The sequence below is a fragment of the Anoplopoma fimbria genome, chromosome 19, assembly GCF_027596085.1.
Source record: "Anoplopoma fimbria isolate UVic2021 breed Golden Eagle Sablefish chromosome 19, Afim_UVic_2022, whole genome shotgun sequence".
Taxonomy (NCBI): Eukaryota; Metazoa; Chordata; class Actinopteri; order Perciformes; family Anoplopomatidae; genus Anoplopoma; species Anoplopoma fimbria.
The window spans coordinates 29,136,601-29,163,196 of NC_072467.1; the positions used below are offsets into that span (position 1 = coordinate 29,136,601).

At 40.1% G+C, this 26,596-nt stretch overlaps 1 protein-coding gene across 1 annotated transcript in view; it reads right to left on the reverse strand.

The window, feature by feature from the left end:
- Positions 1–1,298: 1,298 nt before the first annotated feature.
- Positions 1,299–26,596, reverse strand: part of LOC129108164 (sodium channel protein type 4 subunit alpha B-like) — a 34,340-nt gene continuing 9,042 nt past the window's right edge. The window contains exons 8-32 of the mRNA XM_054619850.1: positions 26,380–26,465; positions 25,384–25,578; positions 25,240–25,303; positions 25,009–25,150; positions 24,007–24,210; positions 23,872–23,935; positions 21,607–21,845; positions 20,912–20,983; positions 20,740–20,826; positions 20,271–20,627; positions 19,480–19,645; positions 19,204–19,388; positions 16,205–16,280; positions 15,885–16,039; positions 14,240–14,413; positions 13,852–13,974; positions 13,467–13,751; positions 13,034–13,087; positions 9,498–9,626; positions 9,181–9,282; positions 8,123–8,393; positions 5,753–6,356; positions 5,284–5,428; positions 5,055–5,129; positions 1,299–2,031 (exon numbers count right to left, since the gene is read on the reverse strand). Of these exons, the coding sequence (XP_054475825.1) occupies positions 1,879–2,031; positions 5,055–5,129; positions 5,284–5,428; positions 5,753–6,356; positions 8,123–8,393; positions 9,181–9,282; positions 9,498–9,626; positions 13,034–13,087; positions 13,467–13,751; positions 13,852–13,974; positions 14,240–14,413; positions 15,885–16,039; positions 16,205–16,280; positions 19,204–19,388; positions 19,480–19,645; positions 20,271–20,627; positions 20,740–20,826; positions 20,912–20,983; positions 21,607–21,845; positions 23,872–23,935; positions 24,007–24,210; positions 25,009–25,150; positions 25,240–25,303; positions 25,384–25,578; positions 26,380–26,465 (4,207 nt within the window). The 3' untranslated portion in view covers positions 1,299–1,878. The remainder of the gene's footprint in view (positions 2,032–5,054; positions 5,130–5,283; positions 5,429–5,752; positions 6,357–8,122; positions 8,394–9,180; positions 9,283–9,497; positions 9,627–13,033; positions 13,088–13,466; positions 13,752–13,851; positions 13,975–14,239; positions 14,414–15,884; positions 16,040–16,204; positions 16,281–19,203; positions 19,389–19,479; positions 19,646–20,270; positions 20,628–20,739; positions 20,827–20,911; positions 20,984–21,606; positions 21,846–23,871; positions 23,936–24,006; positions 24,211–25,008; positions 25,151–25,239; positions 25,304–25,383; positions 25,579–26,379; positions 26,466–26,596) is intronic.

Consider the following 26,596-nt stretch of genomic DNA (forward strand, 5'->3'; position numbering starts at 1 on the left):
AGGTCTATATTTAGATATAGTCTATAGTTAGATATAGTCTATAGTTAGATATAGGTCTATAGTTAGATATAGGTCTATAGTTAGATATAGTCTATAGTTAGATATAGGTCTATAGTTAGATATAGGTCTATAGTTAGATATAGGTCTATAGTTAGATATAGTCTATAGTTAGATATAGGTCTATAGTTAGATATAGGTCTATAACACCTCTGGATCTAGAGTAGGTTTCTTAAGAAGAGGTTTAATTACAGCTAGTTTGAAGGCCTGTGGTACATGGCCCGTCAGTAAAGACAGGTTGATAATTTCTAATAAGGAGTTGCTAATTAAAGGTAAAACTTCCTTAAGCAGCCTTGTCGGAATCGGGTCTAAGAGACAGGTGGAAGGTTTAGACTTAGAAATAGTTAAAGTCAATTGTTGAAGGTCGACGGGAGAAAAGCCATCTAAATATATTTCAGGTTCTACAGCTATGGATCGATCGGTACTGGTTGAGGGCAGTAGATTATAAATTTTTTCTCTAATAGTTAGAATCTTATTATTAAAGAAGTTCATGAAGTCACTACTACTGAGGTTTATAGGAATACACGGCTCAACAGAGCTGTGACTCTCTGTCAGCCTGGCTACAGTGCTGAAGAGAACCCTGGGGTTGTTCTTATTTAAATCTATTAATGCTGAGTAATAGGCTGCTCTAGCATTACGGAGGGCCTTCTTATATATTTTAAGACTGTCTCGCCAGACTAACCGCGCTTCATCCACACTGGTGGAACGCCATATCCTTTCAAGTTTTCGCGATATTTGCTTTAAATCGCGGGTTTGAGGATTATACCATGGAGCAAACCAAATCTTTTATTAGCTTCTTTTTTAGAGGAGCTATAGAGTCTAGTGTCATTCAGTGAGCATGCAGCACTATCAACAAGATGGTCAATCTGAGACGGACTAAAGCTAGCGTAGGAGTCCTCTGTTATATTGAGCAATGGTACTGAATAAAACCCTGAAGAAATCGCTTCTTTAAATTTAGCTACAGCATTATCAGATAGACATCTAGTGTAAAAACTCTTTCCTAATGGCGTACACTCTGGTAGAACAAATTCAAAGGTTATTAGATAATGTTCTGATAAAAGAGAGTTCTGTTGAGAGACAATTACATTTTCTATTTCAATACCATAAACCAGAACAAGGTCGAGGGTATGGTTAAAAGAGTGAGTCGGTTTATGTACACACTGACATTATATTAGTATATATTAGTGACATCCAACAGTTGAAATGAATATTAACAACGTGAAATGTTTTGAGCTGCATTTATTTAATTTCAAAGTTGTAAAAGAGATATAGAATCAACAGCAAAATATCAACGCTGTTTAACAAAACACCATAAAAAATGTAGACTATAAGAAGTAAAAATGAATAAAATAGTACAATTGTAAGTTTATGATAAAAAATGATAAAATAGAATAAAATGTAAAATTAAGTTTTTTATGCTGTTACTTTACAATACTAATGTTTTTTAAACGTCTATAAAATGGTAATATTTATGCTTGTATGTAAATGTAATATAATGTTTTACATAATAAAGCCTGTAATCAGGGACACAGATCTGTGACTGAGTGTAAATGAAACAGTCTAAAATCTGAGCTAGATGTTATCTGATACGAGACAAAATCACATGAAAGAAGATTTGATATTCTGAGGTGAATAGCCTACAATCACAGGTGTTATATGAATGCTTATCATAACCTGGATTAGTATTTATATCATTTTTATTCGTAACGTTTAATATCATCAAAAACTTTAATTTGGGTCGTCTCTGATGTGAGAACCTAGTCCACAGGTGATCATGAAAGAGTCCTTAAGGTTCTCATCTGGCAGGAAGTCATCGGGGCCTTAAAGGGAGGAGCAGTGTGGAGCTGAAACACCACCACCACCACCACCACCCTCAGACTCCACGGCTGTCTCTTTATCATCTCTTTGCTGCAGGACATGTTCCCTGTCCTCCTGTTTTCCCTGCAGGGTGCTGCTGATTGGTTCACATGACATCTGCAAGCAAGAATAATCAATAATATTTAAAAAATATTTTTTTGAACAGATAGAATAGAATGAATAGATAGAATAGAATGAACATATAGAATAGAATGAATAGATAGAATAGAATGAACAGATAGAATAGAATGAATAGATAGAATAGATAGAATAGATAGAATAGATAGAATAGATAGAATAGAATGAATAGATAGAATAAATAGAATAAATAGAATAGATAGAATAGAATGAATAGATAGAATAGATAGACCGAATAGATAGAACAGATAGAATAGAATGAACAGATAGATTAGAATGAATAGATAGAATAGACTGAACAGATAGAACAGATAGAATAGACTGAACAGATAGAATAGATAGAATAGAATGAACAGATAGAATAGATAGAATAGAATGAACAGATAGAATAGACTGAACAGATAGAATAGACTGAACAGATAGAATAGACTGAACAGATAGAATAGATAGAATAGAATGAACAGATAGAATAGATAGAATAGAATGAACAGATAGAATAGATAGAATAGAATGAACAGATAGAATAGACTGAACAGATAGAATAGACAGATAGAATAGATAGAATAGAATGAACAGATAGAATAGAATGAACAGATAGAATAGACTGAACAGATAGAATAGATAGAATAGACTGAACAGATAGAACAGATAGAATAGAATGAACAGATAGAATAGAATGAACAGATAGAATAGATAGAATAGAATGAACAGATAGAATAGACTGAACAGATAGAATAGATAGAATAGAATGAACAGATAGAATAGACTGAACAGATAGAATAGATAGAATAGAATGAACAGATAGAATAGAATGAACAGATAGAATTAGAACAGAATAGATAGAATAGAATGAACAGATAGAATAGATAGAATAGACTGAACAGATAGAATAGATAGAATAGAATGAACAGATAGAATAGATAGAATAGAATGAACAGATAGAATAGACTGAACAGATAGAATAGATAGAATAGAACTGAACAGATAGAATAGATAGAATAGAATGAACAGATAGAATAGATAGAATAGAATGAACAGATAGAATAGATGAACAGATAGAATAGATAGAATAGACTGAACAGATAGAATAGATAGAATAGAATGAACAGATAGAATAGATAGATTAGAATGAATAGATAGAATAGACTGAACAGATAGAATAGATAGAATAGACTGAACAGATAGAATAGACTGAACAGATAGAACAGATAGAATAGACTGAACAGATAGAATAGATAGAATAGAATGAACAGATAGAATAGACTGAACAGATAGAATAGAATGAACAGATAGATTAGAATGAACAGATAGAATAGATAGAATAGAATGAACAGATAGAATAACTAGAACAGATAGAATAGATGAACAGATAGAACAGATAGAATAGACTGAACAGATAGAATAGATAGAATAGACTGAACAGATAGAATAGATAGAATAGAATGAACAGATAGAATAGACTGAACAGATAGAATAGACTGAACAGATAGAATAGACTGAACAGATAGAATAGACTGAACAGATAGAACAGATAGAATAGACTGAACAGATAGAATAGATAGAATAGAATGAACAGATAGAATAGACTGAACAGATAGAATAGATAGAATAGAATGAACAGATAGAATAGATAGAATAGAATGAACAGATAGAATAGATAGAATAGATAGAATAGAATGAACAGATAGAATAGACTGAACAGATAGAATAGACTGAACAGATAGAATAGACTGAACAGATAGAATAGATAGAATAGAATGAACAGATAGAATAGAGAATAGACTGAACAGATAGAATAGACTGAACAGATAGAACAGATAGAATAGACTGAACAGATAGAATAGATAGAATAGACTGAACAGATAGAATAGATAGAATAGAATGAACAGATAGAATAGACTGAACAGATAGAATAGACTGAACAGATAGAATAGACTGAACAGATAGAATAGATAGAATAGATAGAATAGAATGAACAGATAGAATAGATAGAATAGAATGAACAGATAGAATAGACTGAACAGATAGAATAGATAGAATAGAATGAACAGATAGAATAGATAGAATAGAATGAACAGATAGAATAGATAGAATAGACTGAACAGATAGAATAGATAGAATAGAATGAACAGATAGAATAGACTGAACAGAAGGAGAGAAGCCAAAACTGATGATTCATCAATGTGCAATATGAATCAAATGGTTCAATATCAATATTTCCTCTGGGCATGATGTTTAATTCAACTGTTCAGTTTAATTCACTTTGCACTGTTTAATTATTGATTATTGACATATCTGTCAACTGATGCTTGTTGCCACCACATTAACCCCTTTGTTGCCGTTAGTCTGTAAATGCCCCCACTGTGGACAAAGAATGATGTCATCTGAAACTGATCTGTCTTCTTTACCAAGGTTAAATTTGAAATTAAAAAAGGAATATAGGCCAGTCACAAAGGTTTTTATCATAAATACTGAGATTATTGTTTGAGTAACATGTGTTTATTTCTCCTTGCTCCTTTTCAGACATGTGTTAATGTTATTAAGTGATATATACAGGATACTCTGGCAGCTCTGCCCAGCTGCTTTAATAAGGCCTAACTTTAAGCCTTAATTTAACTGAAACATACGTAAATACCGTCCATATTTAAAGCCCTTTGAGGCATATTTGTGATATTGGGCTACACATATAAATTGAATTTAATTGAAATAGTTGTCAAAAATATAGCTATATAGACCAAAACCTTTTTTTGTACAAGGCAGTAAACTTGACTGACTTGCTTTTGGAGCCTCAAGTGGACATTTGGGAACTGCAGTTTTTGACTTTGGATAATTTCTTAGCACCAGAGATTGCTGCTTGTATCAAACATTGGGGCTGTGTTTAGATCATTTGTAAACACTATAAAATAGAATATGAAATAAAATAGAATAATTAATTCAAGAAGACATAAAATGTTGTAGAATATAACAGAATATGGAAGAAAAGAATAGAATGGTGAAAAAACCTTGGACAGATTGGCCATGAACTTTTCCTCCATTTTAGCTTTGAAGGCGTTCATTTTTCCTGAGTCACCCAACACCTGCTCATATATGGAATATAATAAAAAAAAAAAAAGATGATAATAATAATAACAACAACAACAACAACAGCAGCAGCAACAACAACAACAACAACAACAACAACAACAACAACAACAACAACAACAACAACAACAACAACAAAGAAAATGTCACCTGTGTGGAGAGTGCATGAAGCACGTCCGAGCAGTGGATTTTCTCTTCAGGAAGTAGAGGCAGATCCATGTGGGTCAGTTTGATGGGGGTTGATTTAGGAATCCTCAGAGGATCCTGCAGAGCATCGCAAAAATCTGACAACTCACTGTGGAACACAGGAAAGTCCATTAGAATCCACTTCACCTGTAACACCTGTTCCTGAAGGGATTTTGGATACACATGTAATGTAGGCTGTAGGATTCAGCTGTACTGCAGGGGGTAGGACTCAGCTGTACTGTAGGGGGTAGGAGTTAACTGTACTGCAGGGGGTAGGACTCACCTGTACTGTAGGGACAAGGAGTCAACTGTACTGTAGGGGGTAGGACTCACCTGTACTGTAGGGAGAAGGAGTCACCTGTACTGTAGGGGGTAGGACTCACCTGTACTGTAGGGAGAAGGAGTCACCTGTACTGTAGGGGGTAGGACTCACCTGTACTGTATAAACTGCGAGGCTTCTGGGTCAAACTTCTTCCAGGTTTTATAAAACATCTGGAAGTCGTCGTCACTCAGTGTCTCGGCGTCCTCAGACTTGAAGGTCTCCAGGATGACAGCGATGTACAGGTGGACCACCAGCAGGAAGGTCAGGCAGATGTGGGTGACAAGGAAGACTATGGCGACTGCCGGGCTGCCACAGTTGCCTCTGATCACCGATCCTGGGTTCTCCATGTCGGGTTCGCAGTCCGGCGACGATTTCATCATGGGACTCAGAAGACCGCCCCATGAAGCTGAAGTGCTCATCATTAACAAACAGATCATGCTACTCCCAAAAGTCTCGAAGTTAAACATGTCATCGATCATGTACTCCCTCTTCACATAGGCAAAGTTTAACATGCCGAAGATGGAGGAGGTGAAGTGGATGATGAACAGGAGAAGGACAATGTTGAAGAGGGCAGGAAGTGACATCATGAAGGCATTAAGCAGCTTCCCGATACCCCTGACCGAGTAGAAGATACGAAAGATATGAACCACTCGCAGCACGATGACGAGAGAAGGCGAGCAGAAGTATTTCTCTAAGAGGTCTTGAAAGAAAAGGCCTAAAGAGAGACAGACAGAGAGTTTGAGTTATTAAACAATAATTTGTTAAAAATAAAATATTCTACATTTACAATGGTGTGCAAAAAACAATAATTAATTTAAATTAAAGCAACACAACTACAAAAGCAACCTAAAGACCCCTAAAGAGAAAAGTAACCCTAACCCCGACACATCTTGAAAAGTATCAAAATCCTCCATTTTGAGGTAATATTTTTATTCTAATGATACTCATTCTGTAATTAGACTCCTGACATCAAAACAGAAAATACAACCTCTGCCCTCTATCCATATTTGTATTTCCTATATCAAATATCACCAACAAGTAAATTCATCATTTTACCTAAAGAAGATAGAAAATACGAACATTCAATCAATCAATCAATCAATCAATCAATCAATCAATCAATCAATCAATCAATCAATCAATCAATCAATCAATCAATCAATCAATCAATCAATCAATCAATCAATCAATCAATCAACGAAGTTGGGGGGGTTGGGAGTGAGACCTACAACATTTGGGAGTGAGAGATACAGAGATTGAAGGGTAAGTAGTGAGACCTATAACGGTATGAAGAGTTGGGAGTGAGACCTCCGGCAATATGAAGGGTTGGGAGTGAGACCTATAACTGTATTAAGGGTTGGGAGTGAGACCTCCGGCAGTCTGGAGGGTTGGGAGAGAGACTTATAACAGTATGAAGGGTTGGGAGTGAGACCTCCGGCAGCATGAAGGGTTGGGAGTGAGAACTCCGACAGTATGAAGGGTTGAGAGTGAGACCTCCGACAGTATGAAAGGTTGGGAGTGAGACTTATAACAGTATGAAGGGTTGGGAGTGAGACCTCTGATAATATAAAGGTTTGGGAGTGAGACTTCTAACTGAATGAAGGGTTGGGAGTGAGACCTATAACAGAATAAGGGTTGGGAGTGAGACCTCCGACAGTATGAAGGGTTGGGAGTGAGACCTCCGACAGTATGAAGGGTTGGGAGTGAGACCTCCGACAGTATGAAGGGTTGGGAGTGAGACCTCCGACAGTATGAAAGGTTGGGAGTGAGACTTCCGACAGTATGAAAGGTTGGGAGTGAGACCTATTTTACATGTTAAAGGTCCGTAGAGTGTAAAACCTGAAGTCCACGCCTAAAAGGAGTTACCCCCCCCTCAGAAGCTCCTGAGCTCCTGAAACAGCTCGACTGAATTATTTCCTTCACTTCCTCAACTTTATGAGGTCATAATGTAACGGAAGTCACGTAAAACTCTCTGGCTAGTTTGGCCCTCAAACAACAAAAGAGAGAGACCTCCGTCTCTCTCTTTTGAGCTCACATCTACTGTGGTGTAATGGTTACGAAAACAGTCTTTCACCCAGGCGGCTTGGGTTTGAATCCTGTTGTGACCCATATTTCATTTGTCATGCTTCGGAGGGGGTGATTTTTGAAATGTGAAACGTTGACCAATCACAACAGAGCGGGCTATCTGACTAATCAGGAGCAAGCGCAACAACGGAGCATTTCAGAGAGAGGGTGAGAAGAGGTGCTGCAGGACAGAATGATGAGAAAAACAAGGAGGATTATGGGCATTAACGCATGTAAACATGTTGGAACTGGAACTTGAGATAAAAATATGCACCCAGAAAATATCATAATAGGGCCTGTTTAAAATGTTGCCTGAACAAAACAAAATAATTCAGTTTAATCATACAAACTTTTGATTTATTGTTTTTAAATGAATCCAAGACAACGACATCACCGGGGGAAACTCGGCCGACTCACCGATGATGGAGACTGAGATCACCACGAAGTCCAGGATGTTCCAGCCGTCGGTGAAGTAGTGCTTTCTGAGGGCGATGATCTTGAGAATGAATTCTGTGAAGAAGATGACGATGAAGACGAAGTGGAGCATATACAGAATGGTATCTGTCTCCTGGCTCTGCTGGTCCGTCTCCACCATCATGGTCACCATGTTGAGGCAGATCACCACCGCCATCACGACTCTAAAACCACGGTTAGTCACCAGGTCAAAGAGCTGAGCCTGGAAGCAATTCTAAATGAGAAAACAAGCAGACGATGTCAGAGCTGCTGACACTTAGAAACCTGTGAAAGATTATTCAGCGTTTATTATGAATTTATTCAGGTTTCAGAATTAATTTATTCATAGTTTATTATAAACTTATTCAGTTGATTATGAATTCATTCAGAATAGATTATGGATTTATTCAAAGTTTATCATTAATTTAGTTATAGTTTATAAGAATTTAATCAGTTTATTATGAATTCATTCATAGTTTACTATGAATTTATTCAGAATCTATTATGACTTTATTCAGGTAATTGTGAATTTATTCAAAGTTTAAAATTAATTTATAAAGATTTAAGAATGAATGTATTCAGGGTTTATAATGAATTTATTCAGAGTTTATTATGAAACTATTCACAGACAATATTATATATTTATTCAGAATTAATTTTTTGGTTCATTACGAATTCATTCTGACATCACAATCCTTATTATCCTCATCTTTCTCATCATCATCCTCATTAGGATACTCTGACAGCTGAGAGTAAACTCATTATGAATATAATTTATGATCTGCATTATTGGCATCATTTCCCATCATGCTTCTTGTTTTACTGACTTATTACACAAAAACCTGGATCAGGTGTTTATAGACCCCAGTAACTGCAGCCCTCCAGCTAACACTGTCGAGGGACTGATTTCCTCTGAGCAGCTGAATTATATATAAAATATAAAATGGACCCTAGTCCAACATGAACCCCCACTTGAACTCCACACCTGTAATAACAGTATATCACGAACACAGTTAACCCACCTGAGGTCGTGGAGCCAGTTTCTGAGGTTTCATCAAACGTGTCGTAAAAGTCCTACCATGTTCCTGCTGCTCCTTTGTCATAAAAATAGGTTTCACTGCAGAGTAAAGAAAAAAGTAAAGACAAGAGTAAAAACCAATATGACAAAAGTAAAGACAAAAGTAAACACCAATATAAATACAAAAGTAAAGACAAAAATAAAGACAAATGCAAAGACAAAAGTTTAGACAAAAGTAAAGACATGCTTAAAGACCAAATAAAAACCAAAATAAAGACACAAGAAATGACCAGATTAAAATCTGTCAATATAAAGACGTATCTTGTCTCTTTGCAGGTTGTCAATGATGACTCTGATGAAGTAGTTGAAAGTGAAGAAATTGCAGATGGTGAAACAGATGAAGTACAAGTACATGTACATGTTGGAGTCATAGACCGGCTGTGAATCCACCTACACACACACACACACACACACACACACACACACACACACACACACACACACACACACACACACACACACACACACACACACACACCATCACTTTAGAAGATATTACATTACATTCATTTCCTGGAGATTTATCATAACCATAGCCATAGCCACAACATAACCATAACCATACCCATACCCATAGCCATTACCATAGCCATAACCATAACCATAACCATAACATAGCCATAGCCATAGCCATAACCATACCCATACCCATTACCATAATCATAACCATAACCATAACATAGCCATAGCCATAGCCATAGCCATAGCCATAACCATACCCATACCCATTACCATAGCCATAATCATAACCATGACCATAACATAGCCATAGCCATAGCCATATCCATAACCATACTCATTACCATAACCATAACCATAACCATAACCATTACCATATCCAGAACCAGAAACAGAACCAGAACAATAACCATTACCATATCCATAACCAGAACCAGAACCAGAACCATTACCATAACCAGAACAAGAACCAGAACCATTACAATAACCATTACAATATCCATTACAATAACCATTACCATACCCATTACCATAACCATAACCATAACCATAACCATTACCACATCCATAACCATATATCCATAACCATAACCATAACCATAACCATAACATAGCCATAGCCAAAGCCATAGCCATAGCCATAGCCATAACCATAACCATAACATAGCCATTATGATAACCATAACCATAACCATAATCATGACCATTACCATAGCCATTACCATATCCATTACCATAGCCATTACCATAACCATATTAATTACCAATACCAATACCATTACCATACCCATAACCATAACCATAACCATAACCATAGCCATAACCATATCCATAACCATATCCATAACCATATCCATAACCATATCCATAGCCACAATCATAGCCACAATCATAACCATAACCATAACATAGCCATAGCCATAGCATAACCATATCTATTACCATACCCAATTCCAATACTATTACCATACCCATTACCATACCCATAACCATTACCATAGCCATAATCATAACCATAACCATAACATAGCCATATCCATAACCATAACCATAGCCATAGCCATAACCATAACCATAACCATAACATCGCCATCGCCATCGCCATCGCCATAGCCATATCCATAACCATATCTATTACCATACCCATTACCATACCCATTACCATACCTATATCCATTACCATAACCATAACATAGCCATAACCATATCTATTACCATACCCATTACCATACCCATATCCATAACCATTACCATAGCCATAATCATAACCATAACCATAACCATAACCATAACCATAACCATAACATAGCCATAGCCATAACCATAACCATATCCATTACCATATCCATAACCATTACCATAACCATTACCATAGCCATACCCACCCATTACCATAGCCATACCCATACCCATAACCATTACCATTACCATAACCATAACCATAACCATAACCATAACCTGTCTTATTTTCACATCAAACTGTAATGACTTATGTGCATTTTTGCCCCCAAAATGAAGGCAAGTTTCCACGATGTGACTGTTTTAACAGATTCATGTGCCCAAATCCCAATGATTAGGATTATTATGATTATTATGATTATTTCTGTCCATCCTGAAGAGGGACCCCTCCTCGGCTGCTAAGGACAGAGGATGTGAGGGTCTGAGGACAGAGGATGTGAGGGTGTAAGGACAGAGGATGTGAGGGTCTAAGGACAGAGGATGTGAGGGTCTGAGGACAGAGGATGTGAGGGTCTGAGGACAGAGGATGTGAGGGTCTAAGGACAGAGGATGTGAGGGTCTAAGGACAGAGGATGTGAGGGTCTAAGGACAGAGGATGTGAGGGTCTGAGGACAGAGGATGTGAGGGTCTGAGGACAGAGGATGTGAGGGTGTAAGGACAGAGGATGTGAGGGTCTAAGGACAGAGGATGTGAGGGTCTAAGGACAGAGGATGTGAGGGTCTAAGGACAGAGGATGTGAGGGTCTAAGGACAGAGGATGTGAGGGTCTAAGGACAGAGGATGTGAGGGTCTAAGGACAGAGGATGTGAGGGTGTAAGGACAGAGGATGTGAGGGTCTAAGGACAGAGGATGTGAGGGTCTAAGGACAGAGGATGTGAGGGTGTAAGGACAGAGGATGTGAGGGTCTAAGGACAGAGGATGTGAGGGTCTAAGGACAGAGGATGTGAGGGTCTAAGGACAGAGGATGTGAGGGTCTAAGGACAGAGGATGTGAGGGTCTAAGGACAGAGGATGTGAGGGTCTAAGGACAGAGGATGTGAGGGTCTAAGGACAGAGGATGTGAGGGTCTGAGGACAGAGGATGTGAGGGTCTGAGGACAGAGGATGTGAGGGTCTAAGGACAGAGGATGTGAGGGTCTAAGGACAGAGGATGTGAGGGTCTAAGGACAGAGGATGTGAGGGTCTAAGGACAGAGGATGTGAGGGTCTAAGGACAGAGGATGTGAGGGTCTAAGGACAGAGGATGTGAGGGTCTAAGGACAGAGGATGTGAGGGTCTAAGGACAGAGGATGTGAGGGTCTAAGGACAGAGGATGTGAGGGTCTGAGGACAGAGGATGTGAGGGTATAAGGACAGAGGATGTGAGGGTGTAAGGACAGAGGATGTGAGGGTCTGAGGACAGAGGATGTGAGGGTCTAAGGACAGAGGATGTGAGGGTCTAAGGACAGAGGATGTGAGGGTCTAAGGACAGAGGATGTGAGGGTGTAAGGACAGAGGAGGTGAGGGTCTGAGGTCTGAGGACAGAGGATGTGAGTGTGTAAGGACAGAGGATGTGAGGGTCTAAGGACAGAGGAGGTGAGGGTCTAAGGACAGAGGAGGTGAGGGTGTAAGGACAGAGGATGTGAGGGTCTAAGGACAGAGGAGATGTGAGGGTGTAAGGACAGAGGATGTGAGGGTCTAGGGTCTAAGGACAGAGGATGTGAGGGGGTGTAAGGACAGAGGATGTGAGGGTGTAAGGACAGAGGATGTGATGTAAGGACAGAGGATGTGAGGTGTAAGGACAGAGGAGGTGAGGGTCTGAGGTCTGAGGACAGAGGATGTGAGTGTGTAAGGACAGAGGATGTGAGGGTCTAAGGACAGAGGAGGTGAGGGTGTAAGGACAGAGGATGTGAGGGTCTAAGGACAGAGGATGTGAGGGTGTAAGGACAGAGGATGTGAGGGTGTAAGGACAGAGGATGTGAGGGTCTAAGGACAGAGGATGTGAGGGTCTAAGGACAGAGGATGTGAGGGTCTGAGGACAGAGGATATGAGGGTCTGAGGACACACACACACACACACACACACACACACACACACCAGTAAAGCTAGCAGTTGGTGTACTGACCCATGTGGTGTCCACAGCTGAGTACATGACATCCGAACAGTCTGATGAAGCCCCCTGACAGAGAAACCAAACAGAAGTCCTTCATGAAAACTGAATTTGAGTTTGTCTCCATCTGAGCTCAGCTTAACTCATCAGACAGCTTAACTCATATCTAAACTCAGGGAAGGTTTATTGCCAAACTTCAGTTAAGAAGGTTTGAAAAGAGATTTGCAGTCAATCAATAATCATCTTTGTGAGAATAAATATGAAATTGAACCAGTGAAGTGAATCCTTTAATTTATTTGAAGTGCACGTAACCGTTGTAGGAGTTTTTGTCTGTATGGCCAAAGGTTTTGTTGAAGCTGGACAGACACCATCACAGGGTTATGAGTGAGTTTGATAACACACCTACAACAGGTGTGTTATTGATCCCTAAACGAGTGTTCAGACTGACCAGGTGTAGCAGCGTCAGGAAACCGTTCAACACGTTGTCGTAGTTTAACTCTGCGTTCTTCCAGCGGACCTCAGTGAAGTTTTCAAACATCAGAAAGAGACAATCGGACTGGTTGTTCACATCCTCAGATAAGAATATTTCCTCTGACGTCTCATTGAAACAGTACTGAAATTTCCCAGCGAACAGATTCACTCCCACAATGCTGAAGACCATCCAGAGGACTAGAGACACCAGCAGGAAGTTAAACATGGACGGGCCGGTCCGGACCAGAGCCTGCACCACCACCTGCACACAGACAGGAGGATAGAGAGACAGGTAATACTATCTGCCTGTCTGTCATTGTTTACAGTCTGTCTATCTGTCTGTCTTTGAAATGTGGTCTCACCTTCGGGCCCGGGATGCGCGAAATGACCCTGAGGAGCCCCAGAGCTCTAAAAGTCCTCAAAGACTGAAAGGCTCCAACTTCAGAGAATCCAAACGTGTCAGCGGCCAGAGACACCAGATAGACCTGGAAGAGAAAAAACACACCGTTAACATCAATACTGGGACCAGTGTACCCAGTGATGACTAGCAGAACCAATACTGGGACCAGTCTAACCACTGATTACTAGCAGAACCAATACTGGGACCAGTGTACCCAGTGATGACTAGCAGAACCAATACTAGAACCAGTGTACACAGTGATAACTAACAGAAACTCACTGGGACCAGTTCAGGTTATGGTTTGAAGTCATCAATATATTACAATAATCAATAAATGGATCTAATCTCACCTGTAAAATGAGGAAGTCGACCCAGCTCCCGGCGTCGCTGAAGTATTTCTTGAGTCCGAAGGCGATCCACTTGAGAATCATCTCGATTAGGAAAAAACAGGTGAACACCTGATCTGCCCTCTCCAGAACCATGTTCAACACCTGACGGTGCTGCAAGTGAATGTCCTCAAACACCTGTTCAAATACACACTGATGTTAGAGCCTGACCAGGTGTGTGAGCACCAGTCTGAGCTCATTCCACATGCAGGTTGACCAGTGAGATTAGTATGAACATGTTGATATCTGTTTATTAGCAGTTGAAATAAATGGTTGGTTCTGATAGTTCGGAAACTGCATCAAATCTGTCCATTGTTCACCGGCAGCGATGCAAATCTACAACAGTTGCAACACTTGTTCAAAAAAAGATTTAAAAAGAATTGTGGCAGCAAAAAACAATGGATTCAACATAATTCCTTTTAGTGAAAAACTCATATTTCTTCGGACTACGGAGCCTCTGTGTTGCTGTATTAACACGACCCATAACCCTCATTTGGTTCATTTTCAACATGTCTGGTGTGAACAATGTGATTGGTTGCTGCCTTAATTCACGTTGCAACATTTCAGAAAAAAAATATTTATTCCAAAAACAATTCTGTCACTTTCTTGCAACATAATATTCACATTCTGCTTGAAACTACTGACGACGAAAAAACAACAGATGTCAAAATATCTGACCCTAACCCTGCCTGAAAAAGGGCCCTGTTGTGTTAAGGCCGCAACACGGGCTTGTTCTGATACATGGTGTGGTGCATGGTTCTGGTACATGGTTCTGGGAACATGGTGTGGTGCATGGTTCTGGTACATGGTTCTGGGAACATGATGTGGTGCATGGTTCTGGTACATGGTTCTGGGAACATGATGTGGTGCATGGTTCTGGTACATGGTTCTGGGAACATGATGTGGTGCATGGTTCTGGTACATGGTTCTGGGAACATGATGTGGTGCATAGTTCTTGTACATGTTTCTGGTATATTGTGTAATACATGGTTCTAGTTCTGGGGAAGTTGACCCGGTATTGCGATGTTGCTGTACAAGCCCAGGCTCAGTATTATTAACTGTGAACACTGGTCCACTGTGAGCAGCTGAAGGGTTTAAATCTGATCATGGTTGACCGATTATTCATAATAATAATAAAATAATATTTAATATTGTTTGTCTTTACCAGAATATATTATAATAATAACATATCATAGTGTGTGTTTGTCTTTACCAGAATATTAATAATATTCATATATAACATTGTATGTTAGTCTTTACCAGAATATTAATACTAATAATAATATATAATATTGAATGTTTGTTTTTACCAGATAGTAATACTCATACTAATATATAACATCGTATGTTGTATGTTTGTCTTTACCAGAATATTAATAATAATCATAGATAACATTGTATGTTGGTCTTAACCAGAATATTTATACTAATAATAATATATAATATTGTATGTTTGTGTTTACCAGAATATTCATTATAATAATATATAATATCATATGTTTGTCTTTACGAGAATATTAATAACAATAATATATAATATTGTATGTTTGTCTTTACCAGAATATTAATATTTATAATAATAATAAATAATATTTTACGTTGTCTTTACCAGAGCTGCACTGCTCAGCAGGATGATGGAGATGATGATGCCCTTGAAGCATTTGTGTTGGACGATGGAGAAACATGCCCTTCTGAAGTTAGACCAGACCCTCCCTCTTCCATGGGACGTGTCTACGTCCAGGAACGGACAGCAATGATAACACTCTGAAATACACCCACACACCCAGACCCACACCCACACCCACACACACACACACACACACACACACACACACACACACACACACACAGACAGACAGACTTATCAGTGCTGTTATTGATCACTGATCGGACCCTGCTCTTCGGCACTTTTTTCAGAAAGACTCATACTGTCGCTGCAGCAGTCCTCAGGCGTGTCTCCAATCTGATCATCACTGTCTTCGTGCTGCTGGATTTCAGGATGTCTCTGAACAAACACATGGAACACATGCATTTTATTATAAAAGCAGTCTGTTTCAGGATCATCTAGCATCCATGTGGACGACCCCCAGGACAGAGGCACTAAAGACCTGTGCTGTGTTCTTGAAAACTATGGACTGACTCAGCTGGTGACGGGGCCCACACACAATAAGGGACACACTCTGAACTTTATGTTGCTCTTTCTGTGTTTTCTTTGAGAACAATATCTCAATGCACACAAATGTTTGAACAGAGGTAATCACAACACGGTTTATCACTGAAAACACCAGTGAAACATTTATTCAGCCTTGCTCTTCCACATCCGACCTCTCTTGGGTCTCAGTCAATGAGCTTGTAGATCATCTAAAATGTTATTGATGCTATTCCACCCACTAAGGTGAAGGCTGTCTCTAGTAAGAAAAGATGTATACAGAGAAATGCCACGCTGGTAAGATTAGAAAAAAGAGAGCTGAACACAGGGGATATTACCAAATATTGATGTCCATTATGAAATCCATAAAGAGAGACTTTAGATTTATAATTGGAACTGGGAAATGAAAGGCAGCCCCTTCTTCTCTGAAAGCACCGCCAAAAACAATAATAATGCACATGCCTTGTTTGCTGCTGTCAACAGGCTAACAAACAAACCGTCATGTGTCAGTAGCCTCTAAACTTCTATACACCAGATAATGTAATGAATTTACCTACTTCTTTACTGATATAATTCAGAAAATTAGAGAAGCAGACAGACACGACATGAGGAGTTCCTCAAAGCTCCATCATGGGGTCTCTTCTGTTGAACATCTACATGCTTCCACTGGCTCAGATTATGGAAAACAACATAATAAATTACCATAATTATGTAGATGATACACATATATACCACATTATCAGGGGACTATCGTCCAATACAGTAACCGAGTAAATGCATTAAACAAATCAATGATTGGATGTACCAGAATGCTCTTTAATTAAACAAAGAAAAACCTGAGCTGGCTTCACTGTGGGTTCATAAAACACTGAATGGTTTATTACATTATGAACCATCCGGAACTCTTTAGTGGTCTGGGACTCGTCTGCTTTATGTCCCCAGAGTCAGAACTGAACCTACAAAAGCAGTGTTCAGTTTTTAAGCTCCATATGTCTGGAACAAACTGCCAGAAAACTCTCAGTTCTATTTATTGAGGCTGAAGACATTTATCAAATCATTTCTTACACTGTAACTTGTAATCTTGTATTGTTTACATGTCTTATTTTATTTTAGCTCATTTTCTATTCTCTTTAAAGGCTGTTTTTAATTGTGTTTGAATGTCATTTATAATGGGTTTTCTCTTCTCCGGTTGCTCAGTTTTACTTGTAGAGGATTAAGACCTGTACCGTTGGAATCTGTGTTTTTGCTGTGTGCCCTTTTATTTGCTTGGTGTTGAAACTGTGTTTCGTTCAAGTAAAAATGGTTCTCAAGAGCTTTTAGCTGAGCTTCTAACATTATGGCTCTGATTGCTTTTATAAAAACCTTGTCCATTTGACATGGATGATGGATAAAACGTTATAACCAGACTCCTCTTCACTTCCCTTGAGTCACACAACAGATAGCCAACTATAAGCAGAGTGGTTTTCACTGGTGTTTTGCAACTTGGTTTTGTTTCCCCCTGTGAATATAATAATAATAATAATATAGACTTCATACTAACTTATAACGCTAATAACATTTCCAACAGCAAATTGCCTCCCCTAATTAAATCCTGCTCTATTTCATAACCGCGATGATTGTGTCAAACCAAGTGACTAATATGTCTATATATAACCTTTAACCTCCGCTAAATGTATTTCACTGATGCTTCTGACCGTGAGTAATCGTGACTTTTCAGTTGCGGATTTAATGATGTGATGCTGTCTTGCTTTACATTTCATCATTTCTCTAACTAGAAATGATGGTGCAGTGGTAGAAGTATAAGGTTTCTATAAACTTTTTTTTTGAAGTAAAACCAGTAGTACTAGTTTCAAATGTTCCTGATACTTAAAGTGGCAACATCTAAGATTTGTTGATTAAGAATTTCTATTTTGTCCAGAGTTTAGCAGTCTAAGTCAATTCCAAACTAATCAACATGCTATGTTCAGAGTTATTGTTTGTGTGAATAAAAGGGAGAAAAACTCTGACTCCGCCCACTCCACGGAGTTCCACTACACTGATTGGTCTGGCATTGTGACATGAAACAGCGCTTTCTCCATTAAAAAGTAATAGATCATAACTGCAGTGGGGGGCAAAGGATAAGCCAATCAGCGGCTTTGTAGGATTGCAGTTGTCCACCTGTTGTCAAGCGTTGAAGACTAATTACAACAACAATGGAGACCTACAGCCCAAACTGACTTTCTATGGAGGCTGTTCTTAAAGGATTCAGAGGAACACAACATCTCTGCTCTGATTGTAACATTTAATATCAACTCTGTCGGACCGCTACAAGATGTCGGGTTGAGACGCTGGCTCGGCTTCTTTCTCTTCTCTCCTCTTCCTCATTTGTTCTCGTAATCATAACGTTAAGCTCTTTACGACACATTGTGAATCTTCAGGCCTAAATATAATTTAAAACATCTACACAATTCATCCAGAACAGACGGTGGGTCTATGAGGGAGAATCCACCGACATCTCTGAATCCTTCATTGAATAATAGTATAATAGTTTGGAATTTTATATGACCTCCTTGATTAACAAATTAATTTTAGATAAACAGCATGTCTTCTCAATATCGCAATATCAATATACAGCTATTTTTAATTGATTGTATTATAAATATTTTTGTTTACTCCATCCTCTTTCTACTTTCTTGATTAATTTGTTAGTCAGGGCTGAGATTGTGAGCTGTCTATATTACCAGTTAACAAATATAGCTGTATAATTGTTCAAAATGCAATGAAATTGGAAACGGTTTACTCTTTTCTCTTTTTCTTCTTCATCTTCAGGTGTCTTCTCTTCATTGGCGTAGGAGACACACTGGGAGTCGCTGGTCAGGTTGCCATGGTCACAGATGAGGTCCTTGACCTCTGAAACAGGCTGGTTTGAGGCCACAAAGGTAGAGTCCAGATACTTCTTCCTGCTGACTTCCTTAGTGTCTACCTCTAAAGATAAAATAATAAAAGAAAGCCAAAAGCACAAAAGTTTTTTAGTTAATTTATAAATTGTTTGCTCTAGTTCGAGGTCTGGGCCTACCTGGGTGGCTTGGGTTGACATGATTGTTCTTTCCCAGCAAAGTCCCCAAAGCCCTGTTGATCTGCCTTATGGCGATCTGCAGGTTGCTTTTTTCTTCTTCTTCTGGATCCTCCAGACAATCAGTGGTGAACGAGCTCAGCAGCAAGGTCAGGAACAGATTCAGGACCTGAAACCAAACCAAGAACAAATTAAGGACCTACAACAAGCGGAGCAAGCAGGTTCAGGACCTGCATCATAGATTCAGGACCTGTGGCAAAGCCAGGAACAGATTCAGATCTTACAACGAGGTTAGCAATAAACTGCGGATCTGGAATAAGGTCAGTAACAAAGTCAAGAGAAGGCTTGGGACAGATTCAGGACCTGTAAACTACTAGGAACTGATTCAGGACCTGGAACAAGTCTGTGAACAAAGGTAGTAACAAAATAAAGGCATATAGCAGCCCCAACAACAGATTCAGGACCTTCACCAAGGGTAGAGACACATTAAGGCACAGTTACAGGACCTGCAACCAGACTGGGAAATGATTCAGGAACAAATACAGGTCCTGCAATAAGACCAGGAAGAGATTCAGGACCTTTACCTGTAACATGGTGAACTCAACCACTTACAAACTTACATTGAACTAAGATCTTTCATGATATTTAGGCATATCTTCTCAAATGACCAAAACCCCAAACCTTTGTCCTCAGACATGGATCTGTTGTAGCTACAGCTGACATGCTGGACTGGAGGATTAGTCACGTACATGATCCAAGCTCAGGTCAAATAGGTCTACCTGCAGAAGACTCACCAGCAGGTTTCCGATGACCAGGACCATCAGGAAGAATATCAGACACGTGGTCGGACCTGAGACCTCCATACAGTCCCACGTGATATCGATCCACTCTCCACACAGGGCCCTGATGATGACGAGGAAGGAGTGGAAGAAGTCATTCATATGCCAACGAGGAAGCTGGCAATCTATTGCGATGCGACAGACGTGTTCCTTGTAGTCCTGCTGGAACAGCTGCATGCCGACCAGGCTGAAGATGAAGACCATGACAAGCAGGAAGAGACACAGGTTCCTCAGAGCTCTCACCGAGGTCCAGATGACCTTAATCAACATGTGGAAGGATGGCCACCACCTGGCCAGCCTGAACACTCGCATCTGCACAGGAGACCAATCAACTGTTATATTTAACTACTTAATAAAGTATTTCTTCATTTAGATATGATGATGATGATGATGATGATGATGATGATGATGCTTTCACACTGACCACTACAAACAAGCGAAGACTAACAACGACAGACAGCTCCAGCAGGCTGATGGCGACGATGATGCTGTCAAAGATGTTCCAGCCTACCTGTAACAATGGCACCAGACACACGTTACCATGGTAACACCTGTCAGTCATCAACACTGAGCTGGTAATAAACAGGAAGTCTGACCTGGAAGTATCCGTATGGGTCCATGGCCACGAGTTTGAGGACCATTTCAGCTATGAAGATCATTGTGAAGACCTGAGAAGGGTCAGGGGTCATATGTGAAAGGTCAGGGGTCAGATGTAAGGGGTCAGGGGTGAGAGGTCAACGTGTTTGGCTCAAACAGCCGTCATCATGGTCTAGAGTCGGGCCTTTATTGTCATTGTTTTTTATTCTTACTTGTCTCCTCGCCTTATTCCTAAGAGCTCCCGATTAGTTTACCTCAACATCACCGACACCAAGTTTATTGATCCAGAGAAGCATTCCCTTTTTCCTTCATGTTTGTTGTAGTCCTGATTGATGGTATTACAGCTGTTCAGTGTGTTCTGTATTTTAAATGTTTCTTTTTTATGGATCTTTGAATGTAACTGAAACTCTCCTGGAAGATGTGGCCATGAACACTTTGAATTATTCCCACCTGGTTTCTGACCAATCTGGTGATTCTTGTCCTAAAATACTACATTACCCTTTAGCCTCAGCTGCTGTTTCTATGGTGACAGTCAGAGGTGTAAATCAGAACGGTAGTAATTTTGATTGATCCAGGATCAGAAACTGAACAAATGATGTTGATATAATGGTATTATATAACAAAGCATATATAAGCATATATTTATATTTATTCATTTCCATTTCAAAGTTTCCAACTTTTCTAGAACACTGACCAATTGTGCTTCACTCAGCATCCTCTCAAAGTGCTCCGTCATTGGAAAATGCTCCATGCAAGTGAAGATGATGTTGAGAATGAGGCAGATGACGACCCCCAGCTCAAAGAACAGGCTGGTGGTGAAGATGTAGAGCCCCTGTTTGAGCCACCGCCAACAGCCACAACAGTTCCACTTCAGGAGGCAGTCGGCGAAGACAGACCAACACGGAGGACAAGACCTCTGGTCCTTGTCTGGACCTGAAACACACAACGGATTGAGCACTGCAGGGATGACGTATCTCTGAGGCCAACATGCCTGACTTTGAGTTAAGGGAACCAGAGGTGAATACATGCTGACTCATTCCTGACTTTGAGTTGAGGGAACCAGAAGTGAATACATGCTGACTCATTCCTGACTTTAAGTTGAGGGAACCAGAGGGAACCAGAAGTGAATACATGCTGACTCATTCCTGACTTTGAGTTGAGTAGGGTGACCATATTTTCATTTGGGAAAACCAGGACATCGGGGGGGGGCGGTCATGTGGAGGATGCTGCTGCTTTAATAGTATTTTATTATTATTCAATTATACCGGTATATTATATTATATAGATAGAACAAGATATTTACAGTTGGTTTATTAAAAATGCTTTTCAGTAAAAGTCAATAACAATAACTCCAATAACAAATGATAATTTTATTCAAAATGTATTTATTCAAAATGCTTGAGTCAACAATTCCTGTAATGAATGAACAGCACAATGAAAGAAATAATGTCGCATCTTAACATCCTTCACTTAACAAGTTAACAATAACTCTGAACTGAAATAACACTCACTTAGCCTCAGTAATGAACAAAATAAAGTCTGTTTTGTAGGGCTATTGGGGGGGGAATTAACCAATGAGCTGATTTACAATCATTGAAAATAATTAAAATAAATAACAAATGAGCTCATTTACAATCAGGTAGCCTATTGGAGAAAATAAATTAACAAATGAGCATAATACAAAAAAAATCTGAATCGGGGAGGGTCTTTTTGAGCAATGCACTAGTGCAGTCCATGGATCTGTAACTGTTGTGGTGTTTCACTGTGTGAAATGACCATGCAGCCTCCGCTGCATTCACTGCATCCTCGTTCCCTGGTCTGAGAAAGTACTGTGTGATCGAGCTAGCACTACCCTCGCCTCGGACAGCTGTTTTGTGCTTCTCGGTGTCCAGGTGGATTTTCAGATCTCTTGCACCTCCATTGGACACCGAGACATATGTGCCTGCTTTGCACACTGTGCACAAGGCTTCCCATTTGTCTCGACCCGGTCTGAAAGCCGGGAAACTCTTTAGTAATTCGTCGGTAAACGAGCACTTGCGCTTCGGCATGTTGCTTGCGTATGACTGACAGTCACGTTGTCTACGTTCTGATGAATAGGGCTGACAGCATAGGGGCGGGATTAGGCTACGTCGCACGCAGCGCCGTGGGCAGTGCCCTAGTGCATGTAAATGTAATGGTCCAAAGAAGGTCATTTTAAAAACCAGGACATTTCCTCACTTTCTAAAAATAACCCGGGACACCCGGGACAGGACGTGAAATACGGACATGTCCCGGGAAATACGGACGTATGGTCACCCTAGAGTTGAGGGAACCAGAAGTGAATACATGCTGACTCATTCCCGACTTTGAGTTGAGGGAACCAGAGGGAACCAGAAGTGAATACATGCTGACTCATTCCTGACTTTGAGTTGAGGGAACCAGAAGTGAATACATGCTGATTCATTCCTGACTTTGAGTTGAGGGAACCAGAAGTGAATACATGCTGATTCATTCCTGACTTTGAGTTGAGGGAACCAGAAGTGAATACATGCTGACTCATTCCCGACTTTGAGTTGAGGGAACCAGAAGTGAATACATGCTGACTCATTCCCGACTTTGAGTTGAGGGAACCAGAGGGAACCAGAAGTGAATACATGCTGACTCATTCCTGACTTTGAGTTGAAGGAACCAGAAGTGAATACATGCTGACTCATTCCTGCCTTTGAGTTGAGGGAACCAGAAGTGAATACATGCTGATTCATTCCTGACTTTGAGTTGAGGGAACCAGAAGTGAATACATGCTGATTCATTCCTGACTTTGAGTTGAGGGAACCAGAAGTGAATACATGCTGACTCATTCCCGACTTTGAGTTGAGGGAACCAGAAGTGAATACACACTGACTCACAAGTATACAACCAAACGGGTGTGTGTCTGTGTGTGTGTGTGTGTGTGTGTGTGTGTGTGTGTGTGTGTGTGTACCATCCATGCTCTCTGTGTTTTCACCATCAGGCTCCGGTGAGAGCGCCGCCCTGCAGGCTGCCTGCTGTAACAGCAACACATTTTAATAGAAGCTTTATTTACATGAACAAGGTTTGAGAGCTGAAACAATCTCACCTCCTCTTCCTCTCTTCTCTTTATTGCTTCCAGGATCCGACCGAAGTCTTCTTCTCTCTGTTTGAGCTTGGTGACGGCGTCTTCATCCCGCTCACTGGACGCCATGGCAACGACCGCCACAGTGAGACTGAGGACGCAAAAGCAGCCAGGGAAGACAACGAGCACGAAGAAGGTCATGTAGAGTTTACCTGCTGCTCGTAACGTCTGCAGACAGACAGACAGGTGAGAGAGAGACAGATGAAACAGAGAGACCCTGTTTTTGTTTTTATTACACTTCTAATTTTAGGTTGATGAGTACAAGTGTTCTTCAATAAATATAATACTAACTATGAATGCTTGAAATGCAAGTGTTTGTGCATTGCAGATCTTGACAGATGTTTTTGTACAACTCTACAGTTTTTAACAAGTACACATTTGTCACTATCAATTATTAATCTTACACACTGTATATACTGAGACATTTTACAATTCAATTATCTGTGGCTTTAGTGGCCTGAAAGTAATATATATATATATGTTGCTCAAGCATCAATATACAATGATTATTCCAAATGATTCTGATTCTGATAATAAACCGCCTCAGCGAACCCGTCAAGGTAAAGAAATTAAATTGTTAAAACAAAACAAATGGTTTGTCAATGTACTCCGTTTACACTGACTGGCTGCTTTCTAACATCTCCTAATTGTGTCCTCACAAACTACTAATAAAGTTATGAGGAACATCAGCTGAAGAGTTGGACATCCAGCCCATGATGAGGAGTTAGTGTGATTCCTGAGCTCCCATCAGAAGATAACCAGCGTCCATTGAACGTCCTGCAAAAGCTCAGTTATCATGACTCGTCTTTTCTTTGTTTGTGATTAATCCTTTTTAATAGACAAATGTTGTCTGAACTTATAAAAATGGTAACCACGGTACATTCTACAGCAGGCATCATTTATACAGATCTTATTCCGTCAACCCCACAGCGACCCCAGTTTGAACATGTTGCCATGGTTACTGACCATCTGTACCAGGTTTTCCCAGAAGTCTTTGGTCATCAGTCTGACCACAGACAGCAGAGACCAACCAAACGAGTCAAAGTTGGTGTAGCCGTAGTTTGGGTTGTTTCCCGCCTTCAGACAGGTGAAGCCCTCCGGACAGCGCCTAAACACATCATCATCTTCATCATCTTCATCATCTTCATCATCCTCATCAGTTCTCATCATTATTAAGTGTCTGTGTTGTGAACGCACCCGGAATCAGAGCTGTTTCCACACAACAGAGCGTCGTATTGATGAGGCAGGAAGTAGTAGTTTACTGTTGGAGAGACAGACAGCTGAAGTTTAGCGATCTGACAAACACTGTACATCTGAATATCATCATCATCTTCATCATACTTGAGTTGTTAATGCTCTCATTGTAATGGATCCCAGTGCTTTCTGGCCACAAAATGACACATTTGGACTTCAGATTTCCCATGAAGAGCTGCAGACCAATCAGAGCCAAGACACTGAGGCAGAGCACCATCAGAACGATGACACTAGCGAGTCCCTTCAGTGATTGGACGAGAGCTCCGACAGTCATCCTCAGACCTGAGAGGGGACGAGTTGAAAGACAGACTACATCAGCATTCATCTAAATAAAGCCAACTACTAACTAACAGCAGGACAAGAATGTGTAAGATCCAACCAAACAAATAATACTGCTATCTTATAATCTTCTTATGATCTTCTAATGCTCTTCCCTTGTGACCTAAAGGTAACATGAGCCATCTGTATTTACTGAGCCCTTAACTAGGGACAGTTTAAGTGGCAGAAACAAGATTACGCCTCATGTTTTTGTTTCGCCGGGAGAGCAGTAGACAGCGAAGCTCCGGGGACGGACCTTGAGTTAGTGGTTAGCGGTAGCAACTCGTATTTAGCCGGTGGAGCGCTGGGTCTAACCCGTGTGACGGCAGCAACAGGAAGTTTGCTGATCCGGTGGGGGGTCGGGGACACCCCCGGGATCTCATGTTGGACTACAGACTGCAGTGATTCACTATCGCCTCTACAGGTACAAGTGGTACTACGAGACAGGACGGGTCTGGACCAGCTGATTAGCTCCCTTCAGTCGATATCTTTGTCTTTCACATGATGTCAACATGACGTCATCTGACAGGAAGAGAGGCCATCGTACATGTCTGTTGATAACGTTGTTGATATCTATTAATGTTTTAAACAAAAATTCTGGCCATATCTTACATTGCACCTTTGATGTATGGTTTTAACTCTACCTTACACACACACACACACACACACACACACACACACACACACACACACACACACACACACACACACACACACACACACACACACACACACACACACACACACACACACACACACACTGACCTGGGATGACTGGTATGATCTTCAGGACTCGAGGAACTGTCCTCAGCACAGAAACTTTGCCAAAGTCCACAAACTCTGTCAGCAATCTGAAACACATCATCATCATCATCATCATCATCATCATCATCATCATCATCATCATCATCATCATCATCATCATCACCACCATCATCATCATCATCACCATCACAATCACCATCATCATCATCATCATCAT